The following is a 25,935-nucleotide window of genomic DNA, read 5'->3' on the forward strand; positions in this document are numbered from 1 at the left end:
CCTATGATGCTGCTTGGCCTGCTGTGTTCATTCAGCTCTACACCTTGTTATCTCAGTACCTGCTCTGACAGTTTTGTGGCTTTTTTGCCTGCAGGAGATCAACTCAAAGCAATTTTAAAGGTGACTCCTACTTACAGCTGACCTTCTAGCATCATCCTCATCTTTGTGGTATCTTTCTGGTCCTGCTCAAATGAGTTTGAGGTATTGTTTCTGTACAACCCCTTATTATTTGGTGCAATGAGTATTTTCACAGCTTGTCAATCTAGTTCTGCAAATGCTTGGTTTATGAAGCAGAGCTGAACCCTTTGCGTAAAAAGTTTGAACTCAGATAGGAGATCTCCAGCAATTTAGTTCGTGATAGGAGATCCAATATCTATCCTCCTGCTGTTTTTTTTTTGTCTTTTCACTTTATGTCGACTTTGGCTCATTTGAATGTTGAGCTCTTAAAGGGACTTCACTCCATAGATGATAAAACAGCATAAGATGTGAAGTCTGAACATGATTCAAAGTTTCCAGTCAACTGTTAATTTATTTCTGTGCCTTGGCCTCCTATACTACTGAACTGTAGCTCAATGCAGGAACAGCATCTCATATTTCAGTTAGGAATTTTAAAGCCTTAAAGCATTTAAATGACTGATCATTGTTTAAACAATTTGAGATTGTAATCTCTGTTTGCATCTTGTTTCTGTTTGCTTTTTATTTGCTTTTCTCCCTTTTTTTGCTTTTGGCGTGCTATTCATGATTCTGCCATTTACAACTGCTGCAGATATATCCTTTGTTTACTTTACATGCCCCATTAACACTGCTTTTAGCCTTTCATTGTGAACATTTTTGTCACTTAATCTCTCCTGCCTCTTACCTTCTTGTCACGCTATTACATGCCTTCCCTGTTGTTCTTTATCCCAATCCCATTTTGCTCAGCTAAAACCGATGATGCTCTTAACTTTTTAACCAGTTTTGCTGGAAGATCATCATCCTGAAACTTTAGCTCTGTTTCTCTCTCCATGTATTTTAATCAGTCTTTGCCATAATAGTAGAGAAATGATTCTCACATGGACATACTAAGCATTTGTATGACAGTATCCCATTGCATAATGAACGATGCTCTTTGTGCACTATATTCCACTTGCAGAGTGACATTGACATTGTTGGAAAACCTCTGGCAGATTGAAAATAAACTATGCATATCAGCAAGAATAAGATGCTTAGTGAGTAATTTAAAGATGAATGTCAGCCCATCACCATGTCAGGCTAGAACTGATCAACAAATATGAATCTACCTTCCATTATGTGCCCACAGGGCAAATTTATGTGATTTGGGATTGACTTAGCAGTAAATACAGTCCTTTTTGGAGGAGAGTAAAGCATAACAGAACCATTGTTTCACAGAGTCAATTGTCTAAACCTTTCTTTTGCGAATGGAAGGGATCCTTGTTTCAGTGCAGTCAGTTACCATCTGTGTGTCTTCCTTACAGTTGAGGATGTAATTTATAAACTCTATTTGCCTGGGAAGTAATACTCTTTTATTGTATGGTTTGATACCGCATTATAAGTTTGGGTTCTTCGGCTCAAGATAGACCGATTCAGGAGAAGGCAAGTCAATAATTATCTCAGGCTTAGATTTCAAAGTAACATTATTGATTATAAATTGATACTAAATACAGTTGTGCATGGTAATTCGAACCCTGATTATAGTGAACTAGGTAAAGACTAATCTGTCTGTATGTTCATGCTTGTATATTAGTTTGGTCTGTTGTAAAGTCTAATGTGTCTAACTCCGCCTACTCTGTGGCATTTATGCTCAGTGATGTGCAGTTCCAAGATATCATCGTAAGGTAGCTCGAAGGTCCTGAAGCCCTAATACCATAAATGCCGCTAGTAAGAAGTTAATTTTCAGGGGATCAGCAGCAGTTCCAATTAGAAGTAAACTTAAATATTTAAATAACTAGAATTAAAATGGAACTGGGGATGTTGTGGGTGAGGAGGTATTGCAGCTTAAATCTAGCATTTGCTAATAAAACAATTTGCAAATATTTGCAACTCTAACATGTAATTGCAATGTAAAGCAAGTTGAGAAGTGACTGTCTTTTAATTTGAAAATTAGACTTCTGATTCTCAGTTTTTACTTTAGAAGCTTCCAGATGAGCCACTCCAAAAGTTGATTGGAAGGGTGGGAACTCTAACGTTAAATAAAGAGTATAGATAGGCTGTGTGTACTGAACTCATTTAAAAATATTTTGTCTCCAGCAATATTATGAAGCAACAATACATTGTGGAGCAAAGTGATCTTGAACTATTATCGTAACAGGCCAGACTGATTGAATTGGGATGTGTACCATCCGACAATGAATCTCTCCCATTCTGAAACACAGTTCAGACAACAAGTGTTCACTTGATTCTACCTGGTTCCTGGTTCCAAATATGCACACGTTCCATCTCCAACCCAGCCGCAGTACGGGTCACGAGTCCCAATGCAGCTCCTTTAGAAACAACATTGGATCAGAACGTTAATTCTCTATACTGATATGGAAAAGAAACCTTGCATGTATACAGCACCTGGAACAAGCTCCAGACATTCCAAAGCACTTTGCAGCTAATGGAGTACATTGCGAGGATTGTTGCAGTAATGTTCCTTCTCTTTTCTTTGGTTGAATAAAGTTACACAAAATGCAATAAAGTTTGTTTTATCTACTGTCCTGAAGGCATTGCCTTCTGCTCAGATATGGTTCTACAGAATATTCAGTCAGGCAGCCCGTCTTTATGTGTAAGTTTGGTAAGCTATCTGATTGTAGGAGTTAAAGCTGACCTAAACCTGTTTCTAAACATGAATTTTTAGCGAGCAGTCCTAAATATTGGAATGATCAGCTGATTTTTGCTCCCTAACCCTGGGGTTGCTGAAGTTAATTGTAAATGTAGTAGTTGAGATGAGATAATTCATCACATACCAAGGAGTGAATTTAAGAATTTGTGACTTGTACAATTCAGCCCACCCGTACTATAGTGCACAGGCACTGGGGAGCCAAGGTAACCTTCAAAGAAAACACCTGACACAATGAACTTCTTTGCAAACTTTTGAAAACTGCACTGGGGTAGGACTGCAGATATTTGACAGCTATGTCCAAAAAATCACCAAGTAATACTGGGATGCAATGTTTTATTCCTTTTCAAGCTTGTGTGTACATTGCTTGAAACACAGTTGACTTCAATTAGGTAATGGCGCTGTGAGGACATTGTGAATGTTGCCATAGAGATCATAAAGTGCTTTTGCAAAACTATGTCAGGGGATTTAATGGGTAGGATGGAATTCATGAACAAGACGGATTAAAGATCAAAACATTTTAAATACGTGGATTGAATCATGGATAGATTGTTCAGGGTCAGTGGAAAGAGATTAAATGGGTAGGGTGGAGAGTAGATGTATGAACTGTGGAAGCAGTGGGTTTGATAGGCCATGTAATTGTTCCTTGTTCTGTGTGTTTTGATGTTCTCTCATGCCAATGCTTACACATCAATGACTATATGCCAATGATTATACATTCGACACGTGTTCCTAGACACTTATAAGATATTGATCTGCTCACTCCTTTGAACCAATCTTTACTTTTGGTTCTGAAAATTATAGTTCCCCTCCTGACTCCACACTGTGCAATTCCAGTTGAGAAAATGGATAACAGGCATGTTTGCCTACCGGTTCATTAAGTGATTGAGAAGTTTTAGACCTGAGAAAATTCATGGCTAACTCATTTTCCCATCCAGATACTGATGCTGTAAAATCCTTCATAGCTAATTGTTCAGCCTGTACTCAAGCAAGCTGTGTCTGCTGAGCCAATACAGAAGCTGATGGAGTCAGCACATCAATTCAAGGCTCAAGATGCAGCAATATTTCCTGATGCTGTTACTGTTTTATGCTACAGCTGATAGAATATATACCATCCTGTGCCAACATAAAACAGCTCCCTGGCAACCAATTTAGTAATGTGTCCCACATGGCTCATCCTTAATTATGGATTCCATTACCAGAATTCCATTTAGGTACTTGGAATTTTTATGATACTTTTCCCAACCTCAGCATGACCCAAAGTGGTTTCAGCTTCCACATTTTTGAAGTGTAGCCTCTGTCTTAATGTTAGAAATGCAGCATTCAATTTTCACACAAGCAAAGTCCCACAGATAGTCGTGATAATAACCAGATCATTTGGTTTAGTGACGTTGATTGATGGATAAATATTAGTGAGGACATTAGGGAGATCTCCCCTGTTCTTCTTCAATATAACACCCTGAGATCTTTTTGGTTCATCTGAGCTTAACACATCAAACAAAAGAGAAGACATTTGATAGTGTAGCACTCGCTCAATTGTAGATTTTGGATCCAAAGTCACTTGGGGTGAAACTTGAAGCCATAACTTTCTGATTCAGAGGTAACAAAGCTACCAACTGAGTTAGGGCTACCATTAAGCCAATGACCCATCGTTATTAATGGACTTCAACCTGCCACAATTTTTTTTTCTGGACTCTTGTAACGGCATCAACTCCAGATGAACTATGAGGTGATGAGCACTTTCAGTCCTCTTGGCATCACGTTCACATGACCACTTTTTGTAGTGGAGTTTAACCTCTGGAGGCTGATAGTTTGCATTAACTGTGGAGGTAGATTCAGCCCTGAGTCAACATGCACATTTTCAGCAGAAGACAATGATTATCAGTACATGTTTTTTTTCCCTAATTAAAAATGTTGACTAGGTTGGCCTGATCTACTAAAGCTGTCCTAAAACTGTTAGGATTTACTTTACGAAGAACCCCCTAATCCCAGTGCAGGCAGAACATGATTCAGACCTGATCTGAAGGTGAAGTGATAATATTTCTTGATCGTTCTAATACAGAGAAACTCCAAAATTTTGACATAAAGTGGGCTGGATATTTCACATTGGATCAAATTTAATTGCTGAACTTTTAATTTCCTTAAAACTGAGCATTATTTTAGCAAAATCTGGCAGCAAACTAATTTTGTTAAAGCTTCCATTTTGCACGTTTAATTAAATGTTGATCAGATCTCATGTAATCTTCTCTCAACGTTAACCTTTCCTTTCAGTTGGAAGCAGTACAAACTCATTTTGCTTTCCCACTGCCCTCCAAAACCTCCACCAGACACATTCAGCTTCGAGCCAATTTCGATTTGAACCAATTTTGTCTTCCCATTCCTTCTCCCTCTAGTCTGAGTTTCACATCATTACAAAGCGAAAAAAAGGCATGAAAAAAAGCTTCAATCGGCAGAGTAACGAAGCAGTGAATTCTAATGTGGACCTACTGTTCAGCACAGGGCTTTTCTCTATGGTTTGAACTGTATGCTTGCTGCTAATGACATACATTCTGGATTTGTATTGAATCGCACTGTGAAAGTTGGCAGGGTAATTTTTTTTAAAGGTCTTGCAAACCATGGCAGTTCATTCAAAATGCCAAATACTGAAGAGGGGGCTTTCCAATCCAGCCTCATTCATGTGGATGAGAATTACCTTTGCAACTACAGAATTCATTCTGCAATGGACAAATAAAGTGACATTGCTGCTCAGTTTACTGGATACTCAACATTCCATTGTTTGTGTGTTTTCCAAAATGAAGGCCAATTTGAAAGGATTGAATTCAAGTTTCTTTAAATACTGAGCTATTAGCAGCTGAATCTTGATGACATAGAAACAGAGAAAATAGGAGCAGGAGTAAGTCATTTAGCCCTTTGAACCTGGTCCATCATTCAATATGAACACGGCTGATCGTTCAACTTAGTCCCCTGTTTCTGCTTTATCCCCACATCCTTTGATCCCTTTAGCTCTAAGAACTATGTCTATTTTCTTCTTGAAAACATTCAATGTTTTGTCCTCAACTGCTTTTTGTGGCAGAGAATTCCACAGGCTCACCCCGCTTTGAGTGAAGGCATTTTTCATGACCTCAGTCCTAAATGGTCTCACCACATCACTCAGCGTCACATAGCATGGAAACAGACCCTTTGGTCCAACTAGTCCATGCCGACCCACTTGCCTGCATTTGGCCCAATTCCTTCAAACCTTTCTATTCATGTACTTATCCAAATGTCTTTTAAATGTTGTAACTGTAGCTGCATCCACCACTTGCTCTCGCAGTTCATTCCACACACGAACCACTCTCTGTGTCAAAACGTTGCCCCTCATGTCCCTTTCAAAACTACCTCCTCTCCTCAGACTGTGACCCCGGCCACAAACTAGAACCTCTCAGCACTTATTTTCAAGAAGGCCCCTGCATTTTGTGCCATTCGGAACTTCAGGACAATAATAGGCCTTACCCCAGGATTAAGAGCCCCGGGTGGGGGCAGGAGACCCACCAGCTAATCAGAGGCCAGCAGATCTTTTGTACATAGCAACAGCACCATCGGGGAGTTGGTGGTCACAGACAGTACTGCATCCACCTGAGGCATTGGATTGGGGAGGAACGCATGTAACAGGTGAGTTATGGCAAGAAAGGGGAGGGGGCTTACAGGGTGGGGGCTGCAGAGGAGGGGAATCATTGCAAGGGGATGTGGATGGCTCTCATTGGGGCCTCACTCGTTTAATTGAGAGTACCAACCCCTGTGAGCTGTATTCAAACACAATAGGGTTTCCTTGTCACACTCCCTGCAACGCTAGTTCTGCCTGCCATTGGTATTCAGTGCCCGCTTAAGATGCTCAATTGACAGCAGGGTGGTAAGACCAGCCACAGGCCTTCCCATCATGGACTTCTTCATTGTGCAAAGGTGACAAAGTCCTCACCTGCCTGGTTAAATGCTCACTCCCACCATCAAACCTCATATGGTGGGCAGGGATGTTGTAAAATTCCACCCAAAATTTCCACCTGACCTTCCTGCTTTTCATTTCCGTCTCCTGCTCAGAAAGCACCAATTTTTCTTTTACTGGTATTTGGCTCCAAAACAACTGGCCCGTTATCCATGAGCCCCTTCTCTACCTGTGAAATTCGGGAATGGTAGCAGGCTTCCTGAGTGAGGGAGAAGTCAGAGTTGAGTTGATTCTGTCTTCATGTGAATTTTTCCAACAAGGCGCTGATTAGGAGTAGCACATACTTGGTTGAGCCCTCATTAGTTAGTAAGGAGCGAGGCCTCGTTTCCTGTACAAGTTCACCACATCACTGAGCTAACAGTAAATGTTTCAATGTAAGGAGATGAGCCAAGTAGTTGCACAATTCAGACATCTGATACCCTTCCCTCATGAAGTCTGAGACCCCATAATAAAAAGAACAGCAACTTCATAGTGCCATCCAACCAAAATTAAACAGAGAAACAAAGAGGCAATAAGATGAAGGGATTAAGATAAACATCACAGTGAAAACTGCCTATAATGCTGGACAGCACCCATGGCCCAGGATGTTACCAATGTCAATGATTTCGATTCAGGCTTTGGTTTTAATTGATGGCATTATTATGCTCTGTTACCCGAGATCTTTGGCCACAAATTAAATAAACAGACTAATGGCTTAGAGATAGCTCCATTAATCAGTGGAAAACAGTAATTAGTGAGGGATCAATAGTGTTTTCCAATATTAAGGTGGGTTGGCTTGTGAGAAAGCTAAACTGCTTATAAAAGAATTAAACCATGCGTTTAAATTCTGTTGCTTGAACACATTTCTGTATAAGTTTAAACACAATAAAGCAGTTTCTAAGTGAAACTTTGTAACCTTGCAATCTTGTTTGTAACTTCATGGAACTGTATTAGTCTGAAGCATATAAATTGATACGATGTCTGATGTGTAAGAGCTTTATCTTTAGCATTGGATGCTAGTGCCAGGTACTAAAAATGAATTGAAAATCAATTACATGTCCTGGTAATTGGTCAATTGGCTCAAATGTTTGCAAAGGAGGTAACGAATTAACTGTTTATGGTATCAGGAGGAAGGTTGAATCCATGTTCTTTGTAATGGAGAGAAAAGAGATCCAATAAGAGGGACCATCTCGACCTAAGACCTGAGTACAAGAACTCTGAGGAAGCAAAATGATTTTAAGAAGTCAGAATTTGAGAAGACTACAAAACAATTCTGGTCTGAAATTTTCATGCTTCATTGTCTGTAGCTAAAACAGGGAAATATTACCTGTTAAGCTGTGCTCTTAACAGCTAAGTTTACCAAGTTATATTGTATGTGAAATAAATCTTTCCACTCTACCACAATTTGACGGTCTTGCTGTTGACTCATTTATCACACACAACATTTCTTACAGAGTTTTGGGACAAATCCTCCAGGCTGTATTAACATCTGTTGGGACTGTGTGTGTGTGTGTGTGTGTGTGTGTGTGTGTGTGTGTGTGTGTGTGTGTGTGTGTGTGTGTGTGTGTGAGAGAGAGTGTGTGTGTGTGTGTCAGTGTGCGCATGCGTGCATGCGCATGCGTATGCTTGACAAGTTCACGATTAGACTTGCCATTGTGAAATAGATTACCAGGACTCAATCCTAATGCTCACAATATACAGCTCCTTGAGAGAGGTTGTCTAGATATTGGCTGTGTTTGGTGAAGCAGACAGAAACCATTCATTGATATAATGCCTTTTCACAGGTTGGCTATTGCAAAGTGCAGTACGGTCACTTCATTTCTGTTAATTTTCTTTCTTTCATTGCTTTTTGGAACTGTAGTCACTATAACTACTTAGACAAACACAGTAACTAATTGCTCTCATCAGTGCACCACACACTGCAAATGAGATGAATAAATGCATCAAAAACAGAAGTTGCTGGAAAAGCTCAGCAGGTCTGGCAGCATCAGTGAAGAAAAGAATCAGAGTTAACGTTTCAGGCCCAGTGACCCTTCCTCAGAACTGAGTAAATTGATCTATTATTTTGGCAATGTTGGGTTGAGAGGCAACTGTTGACTAGGACATTAATTAAATGAGTCTTTCTTGTTTTCTTCAAGAATAATGCTATCTCCAAAACAGGTAGCTTGGCCTGTAGTTTAATATCGGATCTGAAAGCCAGCATCCCGCACAGTGCAGGACTATCTCAACACTGCAAAGCAGCATCAGCATTGACTACATGCTTAAGTCATCAATGGACCAAGAAAACATGACCTCCTGGATCAGCTGTAAGATTGCTTGGGTAAGTCAGGAGAAGAGAAAATGGAAACAGAACTGGAGAAATACATTTCCAAACCATCTGAAATTGCTACTCCTATGCTTCAAAACTTTCAAATCTTGCAGAGATTGATATGTTGGGACTTACTTCATGCAAACAGCATGCTGCTGGCAATGCGCAAATGCCACACGCATGACACAAGACGGAAATGCAACCAATAGTGTCCCACTGATCTTGTCGAGTTCCATTCCCACAATTCTCCGGTTCTGTCGTCCATCGCTGTCACATCTGGAATAAAGATAAGGTTATCAATTATCTCAAGTAATTCTGAAACAGCTTTTTGTGATGGCATGATTAAAAAGAAGAAAACTTACATTTATATAATGCGGTATTACTTTTGTCAGGGCACCTCAAAGTGGGTCATACACGATGAATTAATTTTGAAATAAGGGTAACTGCAAAGAAGGTGCCACCAGCTATTCTGTACACAGCATTGTCCAAAAAACAAAGCAACTGGATGAATGGAAACTGTTGATAATATGGTAAAGAATCTATCAATGGTTATAATGTGGCATAATCAGTTAGCACTTCTTTGCCCTTTCCTCTTGAAGATGATGATTTTTTTGCTGGGTAGCATTTTAAAAGTGTATCTGCATATTGACTATCTTCTGAAATACATTGACCTTAATTTCCTTGTTTAGACCTTTCTTTCAAAGCTTGCTGCTCATCCAGTCTGAAGAAGAGCAATTTGTATTAGATCAATACCTATCAACGTCAATTTTAAATACCTGTGTCAGTGGTGCTTTCTAATCCACTGTGTTGTGAGGAGAAGAAAGATTTAAAATCTTCCTATCTTTCTTCAGAGTTCTTGGAAGGCAGCCCAGAATTTTTAGTGCTCTTTTTGCGCTTTTTCTAGGTTGACTTTCATACATTCAGAGACCAAAAACAGACAAAATACCACATGTAGGGGTTAGGTGCGTGGGAAAGTGAATGTTGTGTTTAGTTCCTTAAATGATCTGAATTTAATTTCAAAGCCTTCATTCACCTCTCTAAATTGCTACGTATTGGTTCTAGAGTTTATCTTGTCTTCTCGTTTTGTTTCCATTTCTGAAGGTACTTGAGGTAAACTTTGTGATAATGCATGTTCGGCAAATGTCATTTCACTTAATTTGTGTCTCATTTCCTGTCTAGCTATACCCCCTGATGACTTTTGTTGGGTAGGCTTCTAGAATGTTGGAAGTTGTCTAGTAATTTGCTGAAGTGAAAGCATTTTCTCTGTAAGCCTAGACATTGGGGGCGGGCAGGCTAGTTATGTGCAAAGCTCACTGTCAAACCCAGACGTACTCTTGCTCAAAACGTGCTGCAGGAGTCAAAGAAAAGCCATCAGAAGTGCAATCCCACACCAGGGATACTTTGGTTATTTGTTGCAACCTTAGCCTGCCTGCGAGCAGTGAACAAAACACATACTGTGCATTGAAAATGACAAACTTCCCTGGTTTGTATTATTGCACTGGTATGTGTAATACTTATTCAACTATTCAGAGCAGAGCCTGAGGTAATTTCCCATGCGTTCGCAAAGCTTCATCTTTTGCAAACTCATGCAGTACATTTTTAAGATCAAAATGCGGAAGCTCGTAATTGTCCTGGGTTCTTAATGTGCTAATTGCTGCTGGTTAGCCTTTCAACATAATGTTGTATCATCTGTAAATTTAGCTGTCCTATTAATAAATATATCTCAATCAGGCCATTCATGAAGATTACTTAGGATTTGGGATTGCTCCCAGAGGCATTTTGCCACTCAGTTCTTGCCAACAAGGAGGTGCAATTTTTGCTGTTTCACCTACTAACTATTTCTCTATTGCGTTGCTGATTTCGCATTTAGTCCCATGCATTTTAGTTTCTAGAGAGCACTGCTTTCATATTTTTGGGGAGTCCAAATAAATAAATAATTTGATTTCCTATTACCATGTGCTTCAGTAAATTGTTTGAAAAAAGAAATACTTATATTAATATGTATTTAATATATAACAAAACATCCACGCACAGGAGGATTATAAAACAAATAGTGACACACAGCTACATAAGGGGACATTAGGTCAGATGATCTAACGCTTGGCAAAAAAGTATCTTTAAGGAGGAAAGTGAGATGGAGAGGCAGAGAAGTATAAGAACGGAATTCTAGATTTTGGGCTCTATGCAGCTGAAGGTACCAATTAATGCACAACTATATTTGGGGATGCACAGCAAGCCAGAATTAAACAATATCTTGAAGACTTGTGGTTTAGGGGAGGTGATAAAGATGTTAAGGAATGGGGCCATGGAGGGACTGGAAAATAAGGATGAAAATGTTAAAATCAAGGCATTGCTTCATCAGGAATCAAAAGAAGTCTGTGCACATGGATTCTAGGGCTAGGGATTTGCTGCATGTTATGATACAAGTGTTGGAGTTTTGGATAACTTTATGTTTATGGAGCACAGAACATGGTAGATCAGGGTGTGAAAACGTTAGGAAAAGATTTGCAGTGGAGGTAAGTGAGGACATGAAGAGAAAAGCCAAAGCACATAGTTTAGGACAGTAAGTCAGCAAGAATAGTTTGAGGCAAAACACAAGAGAATTCTATTAACCAAATGATGCCTGTAAATTGTAGGAAGAAGGGATGTAATGGGAAGGTAAGAAGTGGCACACGTGTGAGATCTTGGGAAGCAGTGAGTTGGAGTCTGAGATGTGCAATGATTTTGATATCAATGCAGTGAAGACATGGGGATGGGGTAGGGAGGGGTGAAAGCAGTATACAATGAAGTATTTGTATTTGAGTGGAATGAAGGAGGTAATTTCATTAGAGTAATGATTATAATGGTATTAATACATTACACATATTAAATACACAGAGACAGGGACAGAAAAGAAAGGTTACAATGGAGACACAGAGATTAGAAGCTAAAATGCTGTCTGAACCTACTAAATTGGATTACAGATCTCTTAGTCTCTCTGATATTTGTGTGTCTTTTTGTAATTAATCACAAGCATCTTCTTGAAAGCAGGAATTGAATAAAGTATCACTTACTTCTCTGGGCTGTAAGCATCAAAATGTTCCAGAAATAGGCTCCGATTTATGAAGTTTGCATTTGGAGTTGGTCTAATGAGGAATTTGAGAATAATTCCAGTTTCAGAGCCGAGGAACACCACTGTGTAATTCTTAAAGGGACCAGCCTCTGTATCCACCACAATCTTGTTCAATCGATCCCTAGGTATTAAAAAAAAGACCATAGTTGAGATAAAAATTGAAAAGTTTCCAGAAATGTCTACTTTAGTCCTACCTGTAAAACACACAGGTGTTGCTCATTAATGTACAGCATTAAATATTGGCCCCTCATCAGATATCTAACATCTTGAGTCAATATTTGTGTTGAAAATTGCAGCATTTATTAATCAAATCTGTGGGGTCAAGGCTTTTATTTTGAAACTTAGATATGTTTGAGAGAAAATGTGTGTTTGCATATATGTGTATGTGTATGTGTGTATTGTATCTGTGCATAAGTACATGCATGTGTGTATGTACACATTTGTGTCTGTGTTGTGTGTATGTGTATGTACATGCACGTATGTGTGTATGTACATGCATGTGTCTATGTCTATGTGTGTGTGTATGTTGTGTTTTGAAAGATAAATTATTAAGCAGACTCAACACAATGCATCCAATGCAGTCTAATACATAAATACTTCGAACAATTTACTAGGAAAAATCTAAGTATATTCTGTTAGAACATTCTAGTTAGCAATAATGGGAAATAACTATGTTAATAATAACGATGAATACAATGATGCAATTCTGACATGAACAGTCACACGCCACCGCGACTTGAAGAGGATAAGAATGGAGACACTGCCAAAGGGCTGTAATCAGTATTCTGTGTATAACTTAGAGAAAGAGTTCACAGACTTCCTGCAAGTGAACACAGCAGACTTGCAGTGGGAATAGGTAGAGCAGTCACAGAGTGCATCACAGACACCCAATGCCCATAGACCCATGTTATACAGAATCCATCACGATGCAGGCTTGAATCCATGGAACTCCCAACACTATTTCTTCTTTATTTAAGTTGAGAAAAATTGTTTGCAAATTTCCTCTGTTTTATTTTAACCAGACTACTTGATTCAGATTCCAGTTGAGAAAGATACTGCTGATATGAGTGGTGAGTACTCCACTAGGTACTGCACACTTACAGAATGTTCCAGGGTCATGTGGAGTGTTGAGATTTTTCTTTTTATAATGGAAAAGTCCAATTTGAGAATGTGCGAGGATCATTTCTGGCAGGTTAACTTCAGATTGCCGCTAAACTTTCAGGTCAGTGTAATGTTCCAAACCACTGTGTATTGCAGTGCCTCCTGCAGCGATGTGTCTTGCAGTAGCTGAGCTAGGGAAGTGTTCTATTCAATGTTATTTTAAGATGAAGAATTAAGACCCAAACTGAGATATTTCAAGCTTGCAACTGCAATATGTAAAGTGGAAAGTAAGAAGTTTTCTGAGTTTCTCCGAAAATGGGTCAGAATAGGAGAAACAGGAATGAATCTTGATTTCAACATGAGGAGGATTTAGGCAGGTGGAAAATGTGCAGAATTGTGGATATAGAGCTTTAAACAACAAAGAGAATTGGAGCAGTTTTCTTCCAAAATTGCCAGAGCAGTTAAATTATTCAAACTTCTTGTGGAAAATGGGTCAAATCTGAAGTTGGACACAGTGCCAATTTGACTGCTATTTGGGTACTTGGGTTTTGGAAAAGTAGGCATGGATTTCTTTAAAATAAGATTTTCAAAAAAAAGAAGTTTGCTACTTTTCTTGAATTGTGATCCAAAGGAAAGATATTAGATATTTAATTGAAGCTGTGGCATTTGTGTTGAAGGTGCTTTTACCTATAAAGACACTAGGGGTCAGTATTACCATCTTATGACACCATCTACAAGGGTGAATCAAAAGAAAACAAAAAGTACTGCACAATTTCCTCATAATTTGCTGAATGTTGCACCTTTCAAAGCAAATGATACTGTGCTTACCAAATAGGTCATATTCTGGGCCTTTTTGGAGATGCCAATTGATAGATATTGCTGTGGAATGAAGTTCTGTTTAGATAATTGACTCAGGTTTCTCTCAATGGTTCCCAGTAATGAATAACCTTGTCACAACTTGTACTGTTTTCTGAGGTTAAACCCTGCCCCTTCCTATCACCCATGCCCTGAAAACTCAGAATTTATGCAAACCAATATCAACTTGCATTTATGTAGCATCTTGGACCTGAAACATAATCCCAATGTGCTTCAGAGATAGATGTGAGGAAGATTGTAGAAGGTGTGACCTAAAGTTTTCTCAAGGTGATGGCTTATGAAGATGAGGATATAAGGCTATAAGTGTATAGATGGAGCTATAGATAAGGATGATAGTTTGAAACAAGAACTACATGGGAGCCAGTGTTGGTCAGCAAGGATTAAATTGGTAGATGAACAGGACAGGAGACAGGGCATGGTCAATAGAAAGTAGATAAATTGGAACTTATGAAAATGAAAGATGGAAAACAAAAGTATCTCCAGAAGATGTGCATAACTTCCACAGCAGACAGGCTGAGGCAGGAGTGGAGATTGATCTATAAATTAATGCTCCTGAAATTATAATGTTGGAGGCTGCATTAATTTTAATATGATGATATTACACAGTCTTGGGTGGAGAAGTTGGGAGGCTAACTCTGGATTTTGAGAGGAGCAAATGTATCATCTATTTCTCACAATAATCTTACTAACTATCATGAACTAGCGAGTTTAACAAGTACCTAATTGCTGTCATTCAATCCTTGTTAAGATAGCACCTCATAAAGACAAGAGCTTCTTCTTGTTAAAACTCGTCCGTGGATTTTCCACAACCACTCTGATCACATAGGTCCCTATGCTGGGTTAAGAAAAGAGGAATGGTGACAGAGATAGTAGGAACTGCAGATGCTGGAGAATCCGAGACAACAAGGTGCAGGGCTGGATGAACACAGCAGGCCAAGCAGCATCATAGGAGCAGAGAGGCTGATGTTTCGGGCCTAGACCCTTTTCTGATGAAGGGTCTAGGCCCGAAACGTCAGCCTCTCTGCTCCTAGGAATGGTGACAGTATCCTGTTACCTACAAATAGTATCTATGATGAGATTATGGATTTAAGAGGTGTATTTTGGTCCTTTTTTTTAAAGAGAGGTTTTAAGACAGAGATACTGAACTGTCTATTTGAATCCAATAAAGTAAACAGCTTGTGAGGCCTTTTGTTTTAAAGGCTGGAACAATAAAAGTAGCCTGAATGGGTGGGGTCAAGCTCCCACAGAACCAGGATTTTTAGTTTTACTTTTTCAGTAGCAGTTGCTGGGGTCTTGAAACTGGATGTGGAAGCTGTTTTCCTTTCTCTGTTGCAGCTAATAGCTGGGGTTCTCTTCCTGTTGCTAGAATTGCATGTGAGACAATCTATTTCACTGAATTTGCCTTTACCAAGGGTGTGTTTATAGGATGTTACTATATTGAAACAGTTAATTAGTTAATATATTTATTATTTTATTAAGCATTTCAATAGAGTTACAGATAAGCCATTTCTGTTCTTAATATTTTGTTTGTATTTTAACTATAGTGTAAAAATAGTGTATTTTGCTTAATGATGAAAAGTTTGACCAACTGAATTGCATCTGGAATGTAACACCTTACATTTACCTTTAAAATAAGAAAAAGTTAGGGTCTAGGCTATCTTCTGAGGGGAGTTGGTCTGGTCCATCAATGATAAAATCCACTGAACCCAGGAGAAGAAATGTTTGGAAGGCCAAGTGAGTTTACAGCTTTAAAGACTTTACTGCTTTGTCACATAGATAATCAGAAGATACAAGGGGAAGATTAAAGAACTAGTCAGCAGGAGCCCATGGAAAGGCCAACAACACAGGAACAGCAGTCCATTAAAGCCTTTAATTCAGACCTGATAAGAAGTGCATGAGAAGCAGTGTGGGCTAGAAAGGGCTTAAATACTAATCAGGCCTGACAGTTACAGTTTCTACAGGGAAGTGATGTTCAGCTTGGAAATGAACATATTGGACCTTGGTAGGCAAAGTCGAAAATCCCTGCTGGGCAAGGGGAGAAATTTCAAATTAACAGCACAAAAAAAACAGGCTTACACCAAGCATTGCTGCCATAGCAAGTGGACCCCAGGAGGCACAGCTACAGCAGGGTAATCAAGGGTCATAGAAGTACTTTACACTGGGATCACAGCACTGGCAACATCATGAAACAGAATTAAAGTAATAAAAGAGATAATTTAAAAGGCAAAGCAGAGCCTAACAGAAGAGCACAGTTACAAGACTTTTGAAGCCCCTAACAGTGGGAAACCCATATTTTAAATTGTATTTCTGGTGGGAAGGATTTATTAAGGCTCCAGGCACAAGGTTTCATTTGGGGAAGTCATGGAAGACAACATGCATTGTATATTCATCCACGAATGATACAGGATCATACATTTTACCTGCAAAGAAATGGGAAATCTCCGTTTATCTGCAGAAGGCAGGAAAACTCCAGAAAGCAGTACAAATATACAGCATTACTACTTAACAAAATTAAAGAAATTAAATAAGACAGTTTACATGCTTTAAGACAAGGAAATTAAAATAGCCTTACTATTTACAGAAGCAAATCTCTTCAAGAGAAAGAGATTATAGCAGCATTAAGATAATTTAAAGCTCTTAAATTTTGTCGTAAGAAGTGTAAACAATCATATTCAGAGAAAAATGGCAGGAGAAATAATACTAACTGCAAGATTTGGTATGAAATAGAACACAGAATTGGACACCCTGGAAAAAGTAATTGTTGAGACACGGAATTGCTTAAAATCTAAATTATAAACTGACCAAGTATATTAACTATTTTATTCAATTAGACCTACAGTCGATAAAGTTCAAAATTCCCAAAATGTGAAATAAGGCATGGATATCTTTGGAGATGCTCTGCAAGCTTTTGACAATTACTTTATTCTGGGAACAAATATAATTGTTGAAACTGCAAGATTTCAACTGCAGCGTTCAGCATCCAGGGGAATCGATAGATTGTTTAACTAATAATCGCTTCCATCTTACTTGAAAACTGACTATGGAGCTTTGATATCAGAATTCATTAGAGACAAAATTCTTGTTGGAACTATTGATGAGTCTTGGTCGGATTTATTACAGTCCAAAGAAGATTTGACTCTGGAGAGAGCCATTCAAATTGTGCTGGAAGCAGAAATCAAGAAGAATCCTGAGAGAATGACAAACTTGTTGAGAAAGGCTTTTTCACTCATGGAAGGGGTGTGGGCATCGCTGGAAAGGAAAGGCTGTTATTTATTGTCCATACCTCATTTTTCTTAATTCATCCAGGGGATGTGGTCTTAGCTTATCCCTAACTGTCCTTGAGAAAGTGGCGGAGAGTTACCTTCTTGAAACATTAATGCCCTTGTGATGTTGTGGCACCCAAAATGCCATTAGGGAGGGAATTACAGGATTTTCAATTCCAGGAGCTCCAGTGTCGATGAAGAAACAGTGATATGAAGAACTTGCAGGTGGTGGTGTTTCCATGTATCTGTTACCCCTGTCCTTTTAGATGGTAGTGGCTGTGGGGTTTGGGAGGTGGAGGCTAAGGAGCTTTGGTAAATTCCTATAGTGCATAGAGTTTACAGTCATACAGCATGGAAGCTTAATGAGTCCCACGTGCCTGCATTTGGCCCATATCCCTTGTTATAGCAGGGTGACCAGAATAGTACACGATACTCCAAAAGTAGCCTCACCAATTTCCTGTACAACTTGAACATGAGTCCCAACTCCTATACTCAGCTGCCTGAGCAGTGAAGGCAAGCATGTTAACCACCTTCTTAAACACCTTGTCTGTGTGTGATGCAACTTCAAAGAACTATGTACCTGAACCCCTAGGTCTCAGGGCCTAGACATTAACATTATAAGTCTCACCGTTGTTTATTTTACCAAAATGCAATAGCTCACACTTATCCAAATTAAACACCGTCTGCCACTTCTCAGCCCATTGGCCGAATTGATCAGGATCCCTTTGTAATCTTAGATAACCTTCTTCACTTTTGCCTAAACACCAGTTCTGGTGTCATCCGCAAACTTATGAACCATGTCTCCTAAATTCTCTTCCAAATTGTTTATATAAGTGATAGACAACAGTGGGCCCCCAGCACTGATCCCTATGGAACACCACTGTTCACAGGTCTTCCTTCCGAAAAACAACCTCCAACACCACCCTCCGTCTGTTACCATCAAACCAATTTTGTATCCAATTGACAAGCCCTATCCGAATCCCATGTGATCTAAATTTACTAAGCTGTCTACCACGTGGAACCTTGTCAAAGGCTTTCCTTAAGTTCTAAATAACTTCTACCACTCTGCCCTCATCAATCTTTTTGGTTACATTCTCAAAAAAACTCAATCAGGTTTGTGAGGCATTATTTCCCATGCACAAAGCCATGTTGACTGTCCCTAATCAGTCCTTGCCTTTCCAAATACATGTAAATTCTATCTCTCAGAATCCTTTCCAACAACTTACACACTACTGATGTCAAGACTCAGCGGCCTATAGTTCCCAGGCTCCTCCTTACAGCCTTTCTTAAACAAAGGCACAACATTAGCCACCCTCCAGTCCTCCGGCACCTCACCCATAGCTAAAGAAGATACAGATATCTCTGTTAGTGGCCCCACAATTTCTTCCCTATCTACCCACAACTTCCTGGGATACACTTGATCAGGTGCTGGAGATTTATTTACCGTTATGCTCTTTATGACCTCCAGCACCTCCTCTTCTGTAATGTGGGCTGTTTTCAAGACATCAATATTTATTTCCCTGAGTTCTCAGGCCTCCATGTCTTTCTCCACAGTAAAAACTGAAGCGAAATATTCATTTATTACCCCTCCCATCTCCTGTGGTTCCAAAATAGACAATCTCGTTCATCTTTAAGGGGCCCTATTCTTTCTCTTTAGTTGCTCTTTTGCTCTTAATGTACCTGTAGAATCACTTTTGGATTATCCTGAACCTTCTTTGCTAAGGCTATCTCATGTCCCCTTTTTGCCCTCCTGATATCCCTATTAAGAATGCCTCTACACCCCTTATACTGTTCAAGAGATTGACTTGATCCCAGTTGTCTATAAGCCAACAAAAAGCGTATACAAAACAGCAGAGACCAACAGTCAGTGTCAGCACTTTGGAACAGAGAAACCTCATGATGGCAAACAATGCCCACTTATGAAAAAAGAATGCAACATCTATTAAAACGGAAGGTCTCTTCTATAGTACGTGCAGATGTAGGATGCAACTGTCAAAATCCTACTCGTGCAATGTTTTTAATTTGAAAGAACCACCAGCATTGGGAAAGTTATCCAATACAATCCTGGGAGAAGTTGGTGTTTTAAATGACAGAAGCTTGGTGGAAACAATGACCATCTCACTAATTTTAAGCTTGACATAGGAATGAGTGTCACTGTGTGATCAGAGAAAATACCATGGTTAATGAACGAAAAGTTACACCCTGGATATGACATGATCCAGGTGTCATAAGTCTCAAGGTTAAAGGTGTATTACAGGCAATGCTGTAACACAAAGCATTTCAGATAATAGAGAATTTAAACATTGTTCATTATCAGGAAACCTTAGTTTTAAATGAGAATGTGTTTTGCCCTCAAGCTTCTTTGAAAGATCAAAAAGTTTGAACAGCGCAGAATACTGTATGGACTGTACAGTATTTCCCATGGCTAATCCACCTAGCCTGCATGTCCTTGGACAGTATGGACAATTTAGCATGGTCAATCCACCTAACCTGCTCATCTCTGGACTGTGAGAGGAAACCAGAGCACCTAGCGGAAACCCATGCAGGCACAGGGAGAACATGCAAACTCCACACAAACAGTCACCCAAAGCTGGAATCGAGTCTGGTCCCTGGTGCTGTGAGGCAGCAGTGCTAACCACTGAGCCACTGCACCACCCAGAGACAAAGGGGGAATCAGTGGATTGGGGTTAGGGTTAGGGAAGGAGAAATCAGTGATGGCTTTAGCACTCCAACAACAACTTACCTGGAGGTAGTTTAGACTCGTCTAATTCTAGCTGTCAGATAAAAAGACTGACAATATACAGGGGGTGAGCCATATGGGCAACATGTAGAATTGGATGCCCTTGATGTTTATTTTGAAATTGCCTCTGTGTGCAGATGGTATCAATAAATGGCAGCATACCCGTGAGGAAAGAGGGAGAAGAAAACTAATAGGGCGAACTCAGCATCCCCAATAACTGATGCATTGTGCAATACCTGCATCTGTCTATCTACTTGTTCATTCTCTATAGTAGGCTTTGATGGCATTTATTACAATTCAGTCGCTTCCTCAACCACATTCGAGTAGTAATTAAGAGTCCACAACATTAACGTGGTCACATATGGAAAGGAGGTTTCCCACACTAGAGCAAATTAATGAATCATGTTTGCCAATACTGTTTTTTTTATTTCCAAATTAAAATAATTTAAACTGCAGTGGGAGGAGTTGGATGTTCTCTAGATTATTAGCTCAAATTTGTCTTTTACAAATTCAGTAACATAATCAGTGGACTATTGTACTTGTATATGTTCAGCTCAGTTACAGAATATGTGGGCGTGTTGAGCATGTTGTAGAATAAAAAAACCTCTTCTTCTTATATTCAATATTTTTAAGAGGACTAATACTGCAGTAACTGGAAAGTGCTTCACTCTGATGGTAGCACTGTAACACAAGATTGAAACAAGTGAGGGAGCAAATTACTGCAGGTGTTGGGATCTGTAGTGAAAATAATATTGCTGGAAATCACAGCGGGTCAGGCAGCATCCATAGAGAGAGAGCAAACTAATGTTTTGAGTCTAGATGACTCTTCATTAGAGCTGATATGAAGTGTGAAGGGGACATCATTTATGCTATAATGGAAGTGGGGGGAGCACTGGGGGAGAAAGGATGTTGATAGTTCAGATTAAGTGATTGGAATGTGAGAATGGAAGAACAATGGTGTGTCTTTGTTTTGCCATTTTCACATTCCGATCACTTAATCTGCTCTTTCAACATCCTTTCTTCCCGAGCAATCCCACCCATCATTGTATAAATGCTGCCCTTTCCACACTTCATGCCAGCTCTGATGAAGAGTCATCGAGACTCGAAGCGTTAGCTTGCTATCTTTCCATGGATGCTGTCTGACCCACTGTGATTTCCGACATTTTTGTTTTCATTAATACAAGTGAGGTTGAGCTGAAACCAATGCTGGGATAGAGACAGATACCTTTCCAGGACTGTTTCCTGTCCTGATGTAGGCAAAACTAAACCAGCTGCTATTTTTCACATTTCAGTCAGATGGGTCTTAGCTTTTTCGTTAGCCTGCCCAGTAATTGGAGTCATCACTGTAACTTAAAAACAACTGTGATGCATCCTGTTGCTTCTCTGCTTCACTAGTTATTGGGCAGACAATGGAGTGCCTGCAGCTCGGTACATTAAGGGGCTTCGACTGAAAGGTTTCTGCAACATAAACATGGCATGAGACAAATAGACTGGATGGTCAAGCTTACCAGGTCAAATCCCCTACAGTATTGTAGAGACATGGCTGTGTGAGCAACTCTCTGTTGCACGATAACAGTTAAGAGTACTTAAATTAGATTTTCACAGTTACAGTGGGAGCAAAAAAGCTGCATCTCAATGGTCCCCGTCAATCCAAACCACCCATATTACATACTGACGGCAAAACTTCATACATCACTGCCTCTGCCTGCTGAACAATCCCCAGGCAGACTGGTGCCTGAATCAAATTCAAATGTGGATGTTTAAACAACGGAGAATTACTTGCACTGGACAAAGACTGAGGGAACGCTTATTCCTTGGGGATGTGAACACAATTCCGATCTCAGCAATCACTGGGGTCAATTCGATACAATGTCTGTCTTCATTGCTGTTGCCTCTCATTGCACCTCTCTATTGTCAGCCAGTGTGCTAAAACTGATGGAGAATCCTGCAACGTTGCAGTAAAAGGCAGTGGGCAGCTAAAATTCAAAGGGAAATTACATCGAAATCAAAAGGAAGAGAAATTGTGCAGGATGTGCAATGGGTATGGCAGTTTAAAACAACAACTTGTATTTATATGACACCTTAAATATCATAAAATGTCCCATGGTGTCTCTCAGAATGTCAAAGCAAAGTTTGACACTGAGTCACACAAGGAGACCAAAAGGGTCGCTCAAACTGGTGGTTTTAAGAAGATTCTCAAAAGAGAGAGAGGGATTAAGATGTGGGAAGGTTTTGAAAGGGACTTCTAGAACTTTGAGCGTTGGCTTCTGAAGGACTCACCCCCAGTGGTGGGAGTGACTAATATGCCTCCCTCACGCCCCGGATGGTATTATCAAAATGTGCAAAAAGAACAGATTCTGGTGTTGCAGAAAACAAGCCTTCCATCCATTGACTCCATCTATACTTCTCACTGCCTCAGGAAGGCAGCCAACATAGTCAAAGACCCCTCCCACCCTGATTATAATCAACCTCTTCTGTCGAGCAGAAGACACAAAAGCTTAAACACATGTGCCAACAGATTCAAGAACAGCTTCTTCCCTGCTGGTATTAGACATCTCTCAAATTTTAACTTAAACGTTGATCTCGGTCTTTGTGCACCATCTCTGCAGTTATAACATTGTATTCCTCACTCTGTTCCATTACCCTAACAGACTTTGTATGTTAACATCTGCCTGTGCTGCATGCAAAACAAAACTTTTCACTGTACCTAGCTACATATGACAATAATAAATCAAATCAAATCATTTGAACAAAATTCAATACCAGCAGGAGCAATGTGTTACAATAAGGCCTCGGTCATTTTCAGGGGGTCCAAAGATTTTGGCTCTACATCACACGATGATGTGAAGCCTGTGAAACAGTGGCCTGGTGATAACACCATTAGATTAGAAATCCATAACTCTCAGATAATATTCTGGCAACATAAATTCGAATCCCAACATGGCAGATGGAGAAATCTGAATTCAATCGAGATATGAAATAAAAAGCTGTGGGAGCTGCAGTAAACTGAGGTCCAATAAGGCCAAAGGCAGAACGCATTTTCTTCAACTGTGCAGCTATAGCTATAAAGGAGGTGAGTAGTATCATTGTGACCTCTCTCAGTTGGAGGTGGTGAGCTTGAAGAATGTTGGACCGCAGGAGGGCCTAAAAGGTAGGCGCAGTAATGTTATTGGGTGTTGGGTATGCAAATGAATACTGCCTCCAAGTTGGAAAAGGAGGATTATATTTAATCGGGTCCTTGAAATGTTCAACTGGCTTCCCCTTCCTGCTGGGCAAAAGGAGAGGTGGCAGACTCATGCTGCGTGGCATATCTTCTAATTTTCCCGACCCTTGTCCTATCCTCCGAGCTGACCTTCACAAACTTGGGAACATCACAACCAGTGGGAGTGGGTGAGTGTAGTCCATATACAATATACTGCTCATCTGGATTGTGCCTGCTCAGCAAGTTTAAGTTATGGTAATTAATAATTAGAATGAAAATCACGCGCAAGAACCAGAGTTTCAGGGTCTTGTAATGCAGTGGGTGGTGTCCCTCTCTCTGGGTCAGAAGGTCCAGGTTCAAATCTGACCTCACACCTTTGATGTGCCAAACAGGGTGGATTAAAAATAGCTTATTAATGCACAGCCTGAAAACATATTTGTGCATGGAAACTAGTCACATCTGGTTATCTGAATTATCGCATATTACAGGGCAGAGATACGGGGAAATCCAAAACAACGAAACAGACTTTTAAATCTTTATGTGTACGGTATCATTTAGTATCTTTTTCTAGGCCTACAGCAAAATAACCCCAGTGTCTTAACATGGAAAAGTTTCCATTTGAAGTTCTAAAACTTGCCAGGATAACCTAGGCTTGCCTCATATGCAGCTTCACACTAAATGGACTTGAACTCAGGCCTCCTGACTCAAAGGGAGGAACACTACCATAGCAGCTCTCAATGAGAAAGGCTCTCACACGGATGGGCTTGATTGAATTCAAGAGTTAGATTGGGACCAGGTAACTGACTCATATAGTCATTTTGCACACTTGAAACTGACATATATTGAAATAAAACTGCAGTACACCTGCCTGCTTCCATTGACACATTGTTCTTACTATGGAATAAGTCAAATAGTGCATAGGGACAGCAGAGGAATGGAAACAGGCAACAGGAAACAGGATCACAACCTGAATTCTTGCTGGAGATTAAAACAGGTTCAAAATGTCTGATCACTGATGTTTCTCCATCAAAAGGCACAGAACTAAGGCCTCGCTTTAAAGTAATTCTGGTGGCTGTGCCTTTAAATTTCACCTGATGGTTGTCTTTATAATCCATGGCCCATGATTCAGTGATGGAACTGTGTCATCCATCAGGGGGTGAGTCTTTAGGAAGTTCAGCATCTCATCTGGAAACCCATTGGAGGAGTTGTATTTTGTTCCAGGTCCTGCACAGCAGCCAGGTCTGTAGGTGTGAGAAGCAAGACTTTAGAGAAAAGGAGATGCTCAATAAGCAAAATATCTCATGACATTGTAGGTAAATACAGTCGAGTGGGCAAATTGTGTAGGTTCACCGACTCGATGTGTAATCAGTCAAAATCAGATTCACATACATCGTTCTTGTCTCTATTAGAACTATAGGACATCTGGAATAAACAACGTTCTGAAGGGGAAAATCATGAGGAGTATATATTGAACAGCACATCTCTCAGGTTTGCACTTTATGTGCTTTCTTCTTGCAATTTGCGTGAGCAGATGGGTGTGCTCAGGACTGCAGGAGGGGAATGGGGCAACTGTGAATTTTGGCCATTAACTCAGTGACCTCTCCAAAAATTCTTCAACCATCCATCCGTAAACCAGCAGGAGATGGGTAGAAAATCCCAACCTGGGTGTCTGCAGTGTCAAACTGTTTAAAGAACTAATGCAATTTTTAAGAAAAAATTATATCACTCCCTCACTGCCAAATTTCCTTTATTTTAATTGGCAGAACTAATTTCCTCCAATTTATTTCACCTTATTGTGCCAACTTTGCTTTATGCCATCTGCCTGCAGACTCCACACAAAAAGGTAATTTCTCACAATTGTACTGTTGCATCTTTCCTCATAACACCATGAAGCCATGAACTGCATCTTGTCTTTGGTGTATATACATGGTCAATTTCACCTTTCTTCAGTGAAATGCAGCATTACTCCCTTCTATTGTCAGTTCTTTCAGGTCATATGCTGTCTGTCTCTTTCCAACATTGCCAGCATCATTTTTTTTCTTTGAAAACCTGACACAAATTCTTGGATTGCACCTCTTTTATTCTCTGCTTCACATTTCACTTGATGTCTCAGCCAAAAATTTCATTCTTGGAAATTGTGAATCAGAGACTTATAGGTCTCCCAGGCGAATGCTATGGTGGGGCCATATGGTTGGGCAGGACTCAGAGGCACTGCCTTTGGAAGCAGGTCTGAGGCAGGAAAGGTGTGGGATGGAGGGTGGTAAATGCCTAGGCAGGGAGGTTAGAAGTCCCAACTCTGAATACCAATGTATCAACCCAATTCTGCAATTGAGTGCTGACCACTCACTTCCACCTCATGTCACTCATTTCCTTCTTTTTATTCCCACATGGAGTGTAGCATCTCTGGCTGGGCCAGCATTTATTGCCCATCTTTAAATGCTTAGAGGGCAGTTCAGAGTCAACCACATTGCTGTGCATCTGGAATCACATGTAGGCCAGACCAGGTAAGGATGGCAGTTTTCTTCCCTGAAGGACATTAACGAACCAGATGGGTTTT

The 25,935-nt window shown here is 39.9% G+C and overlaps 1 protein-coding gene across 1 annotated transcript in view; it reads right to left on the reverse strand.

Moving 5' to 3' along the window:
• The window catches only part of sema6bb (sema domain, transmembrane domain (TM), and cytoplasmic domain, (semaphorin) 6Bb), a 241,739-nt gene that overhangs the window by 10,764 nt on the left and 205,040 nt on the right, over window positions 1-25,935 (reverse strand). The window contains exons 11-14 of the mRNA XM_048614179.1: window positions 24,470-24,619; window positions 12,138-12,317; window positions 9,220-9,360; window positions 2,403-2,480 (exon numbers count right to left, since the gene is read on the reverse strand). Of these exons, the coding sequence (XP_048470136.1) occupies window positions 2,403-2,480; window positions 9,220-9,360; window positions 12,138-12,317; window positions 24,470-24,619 (549 nt within the window). The remainder of the gene's footprint in view (window positions 1-2,402; window positions 2,481-9,219; window positions 9,361-12,137; window positions 12,318-24,469; window positions 24,620-25,935) is intronic.

This window comes from Rhincodon typus, chromosome 29, assembly GCF_021869965.1.
Source record: "Rhincodon typus isolate 14 chromosome 29, sRhiTyp1.1, whole genome shotgun sequence".
NCBI lineage: Eukaryota > Metazoa > Chordata > Chondrichthyes > Orectolobiformes > Rhincodontidae > Rhincodon > Rhincodon typus.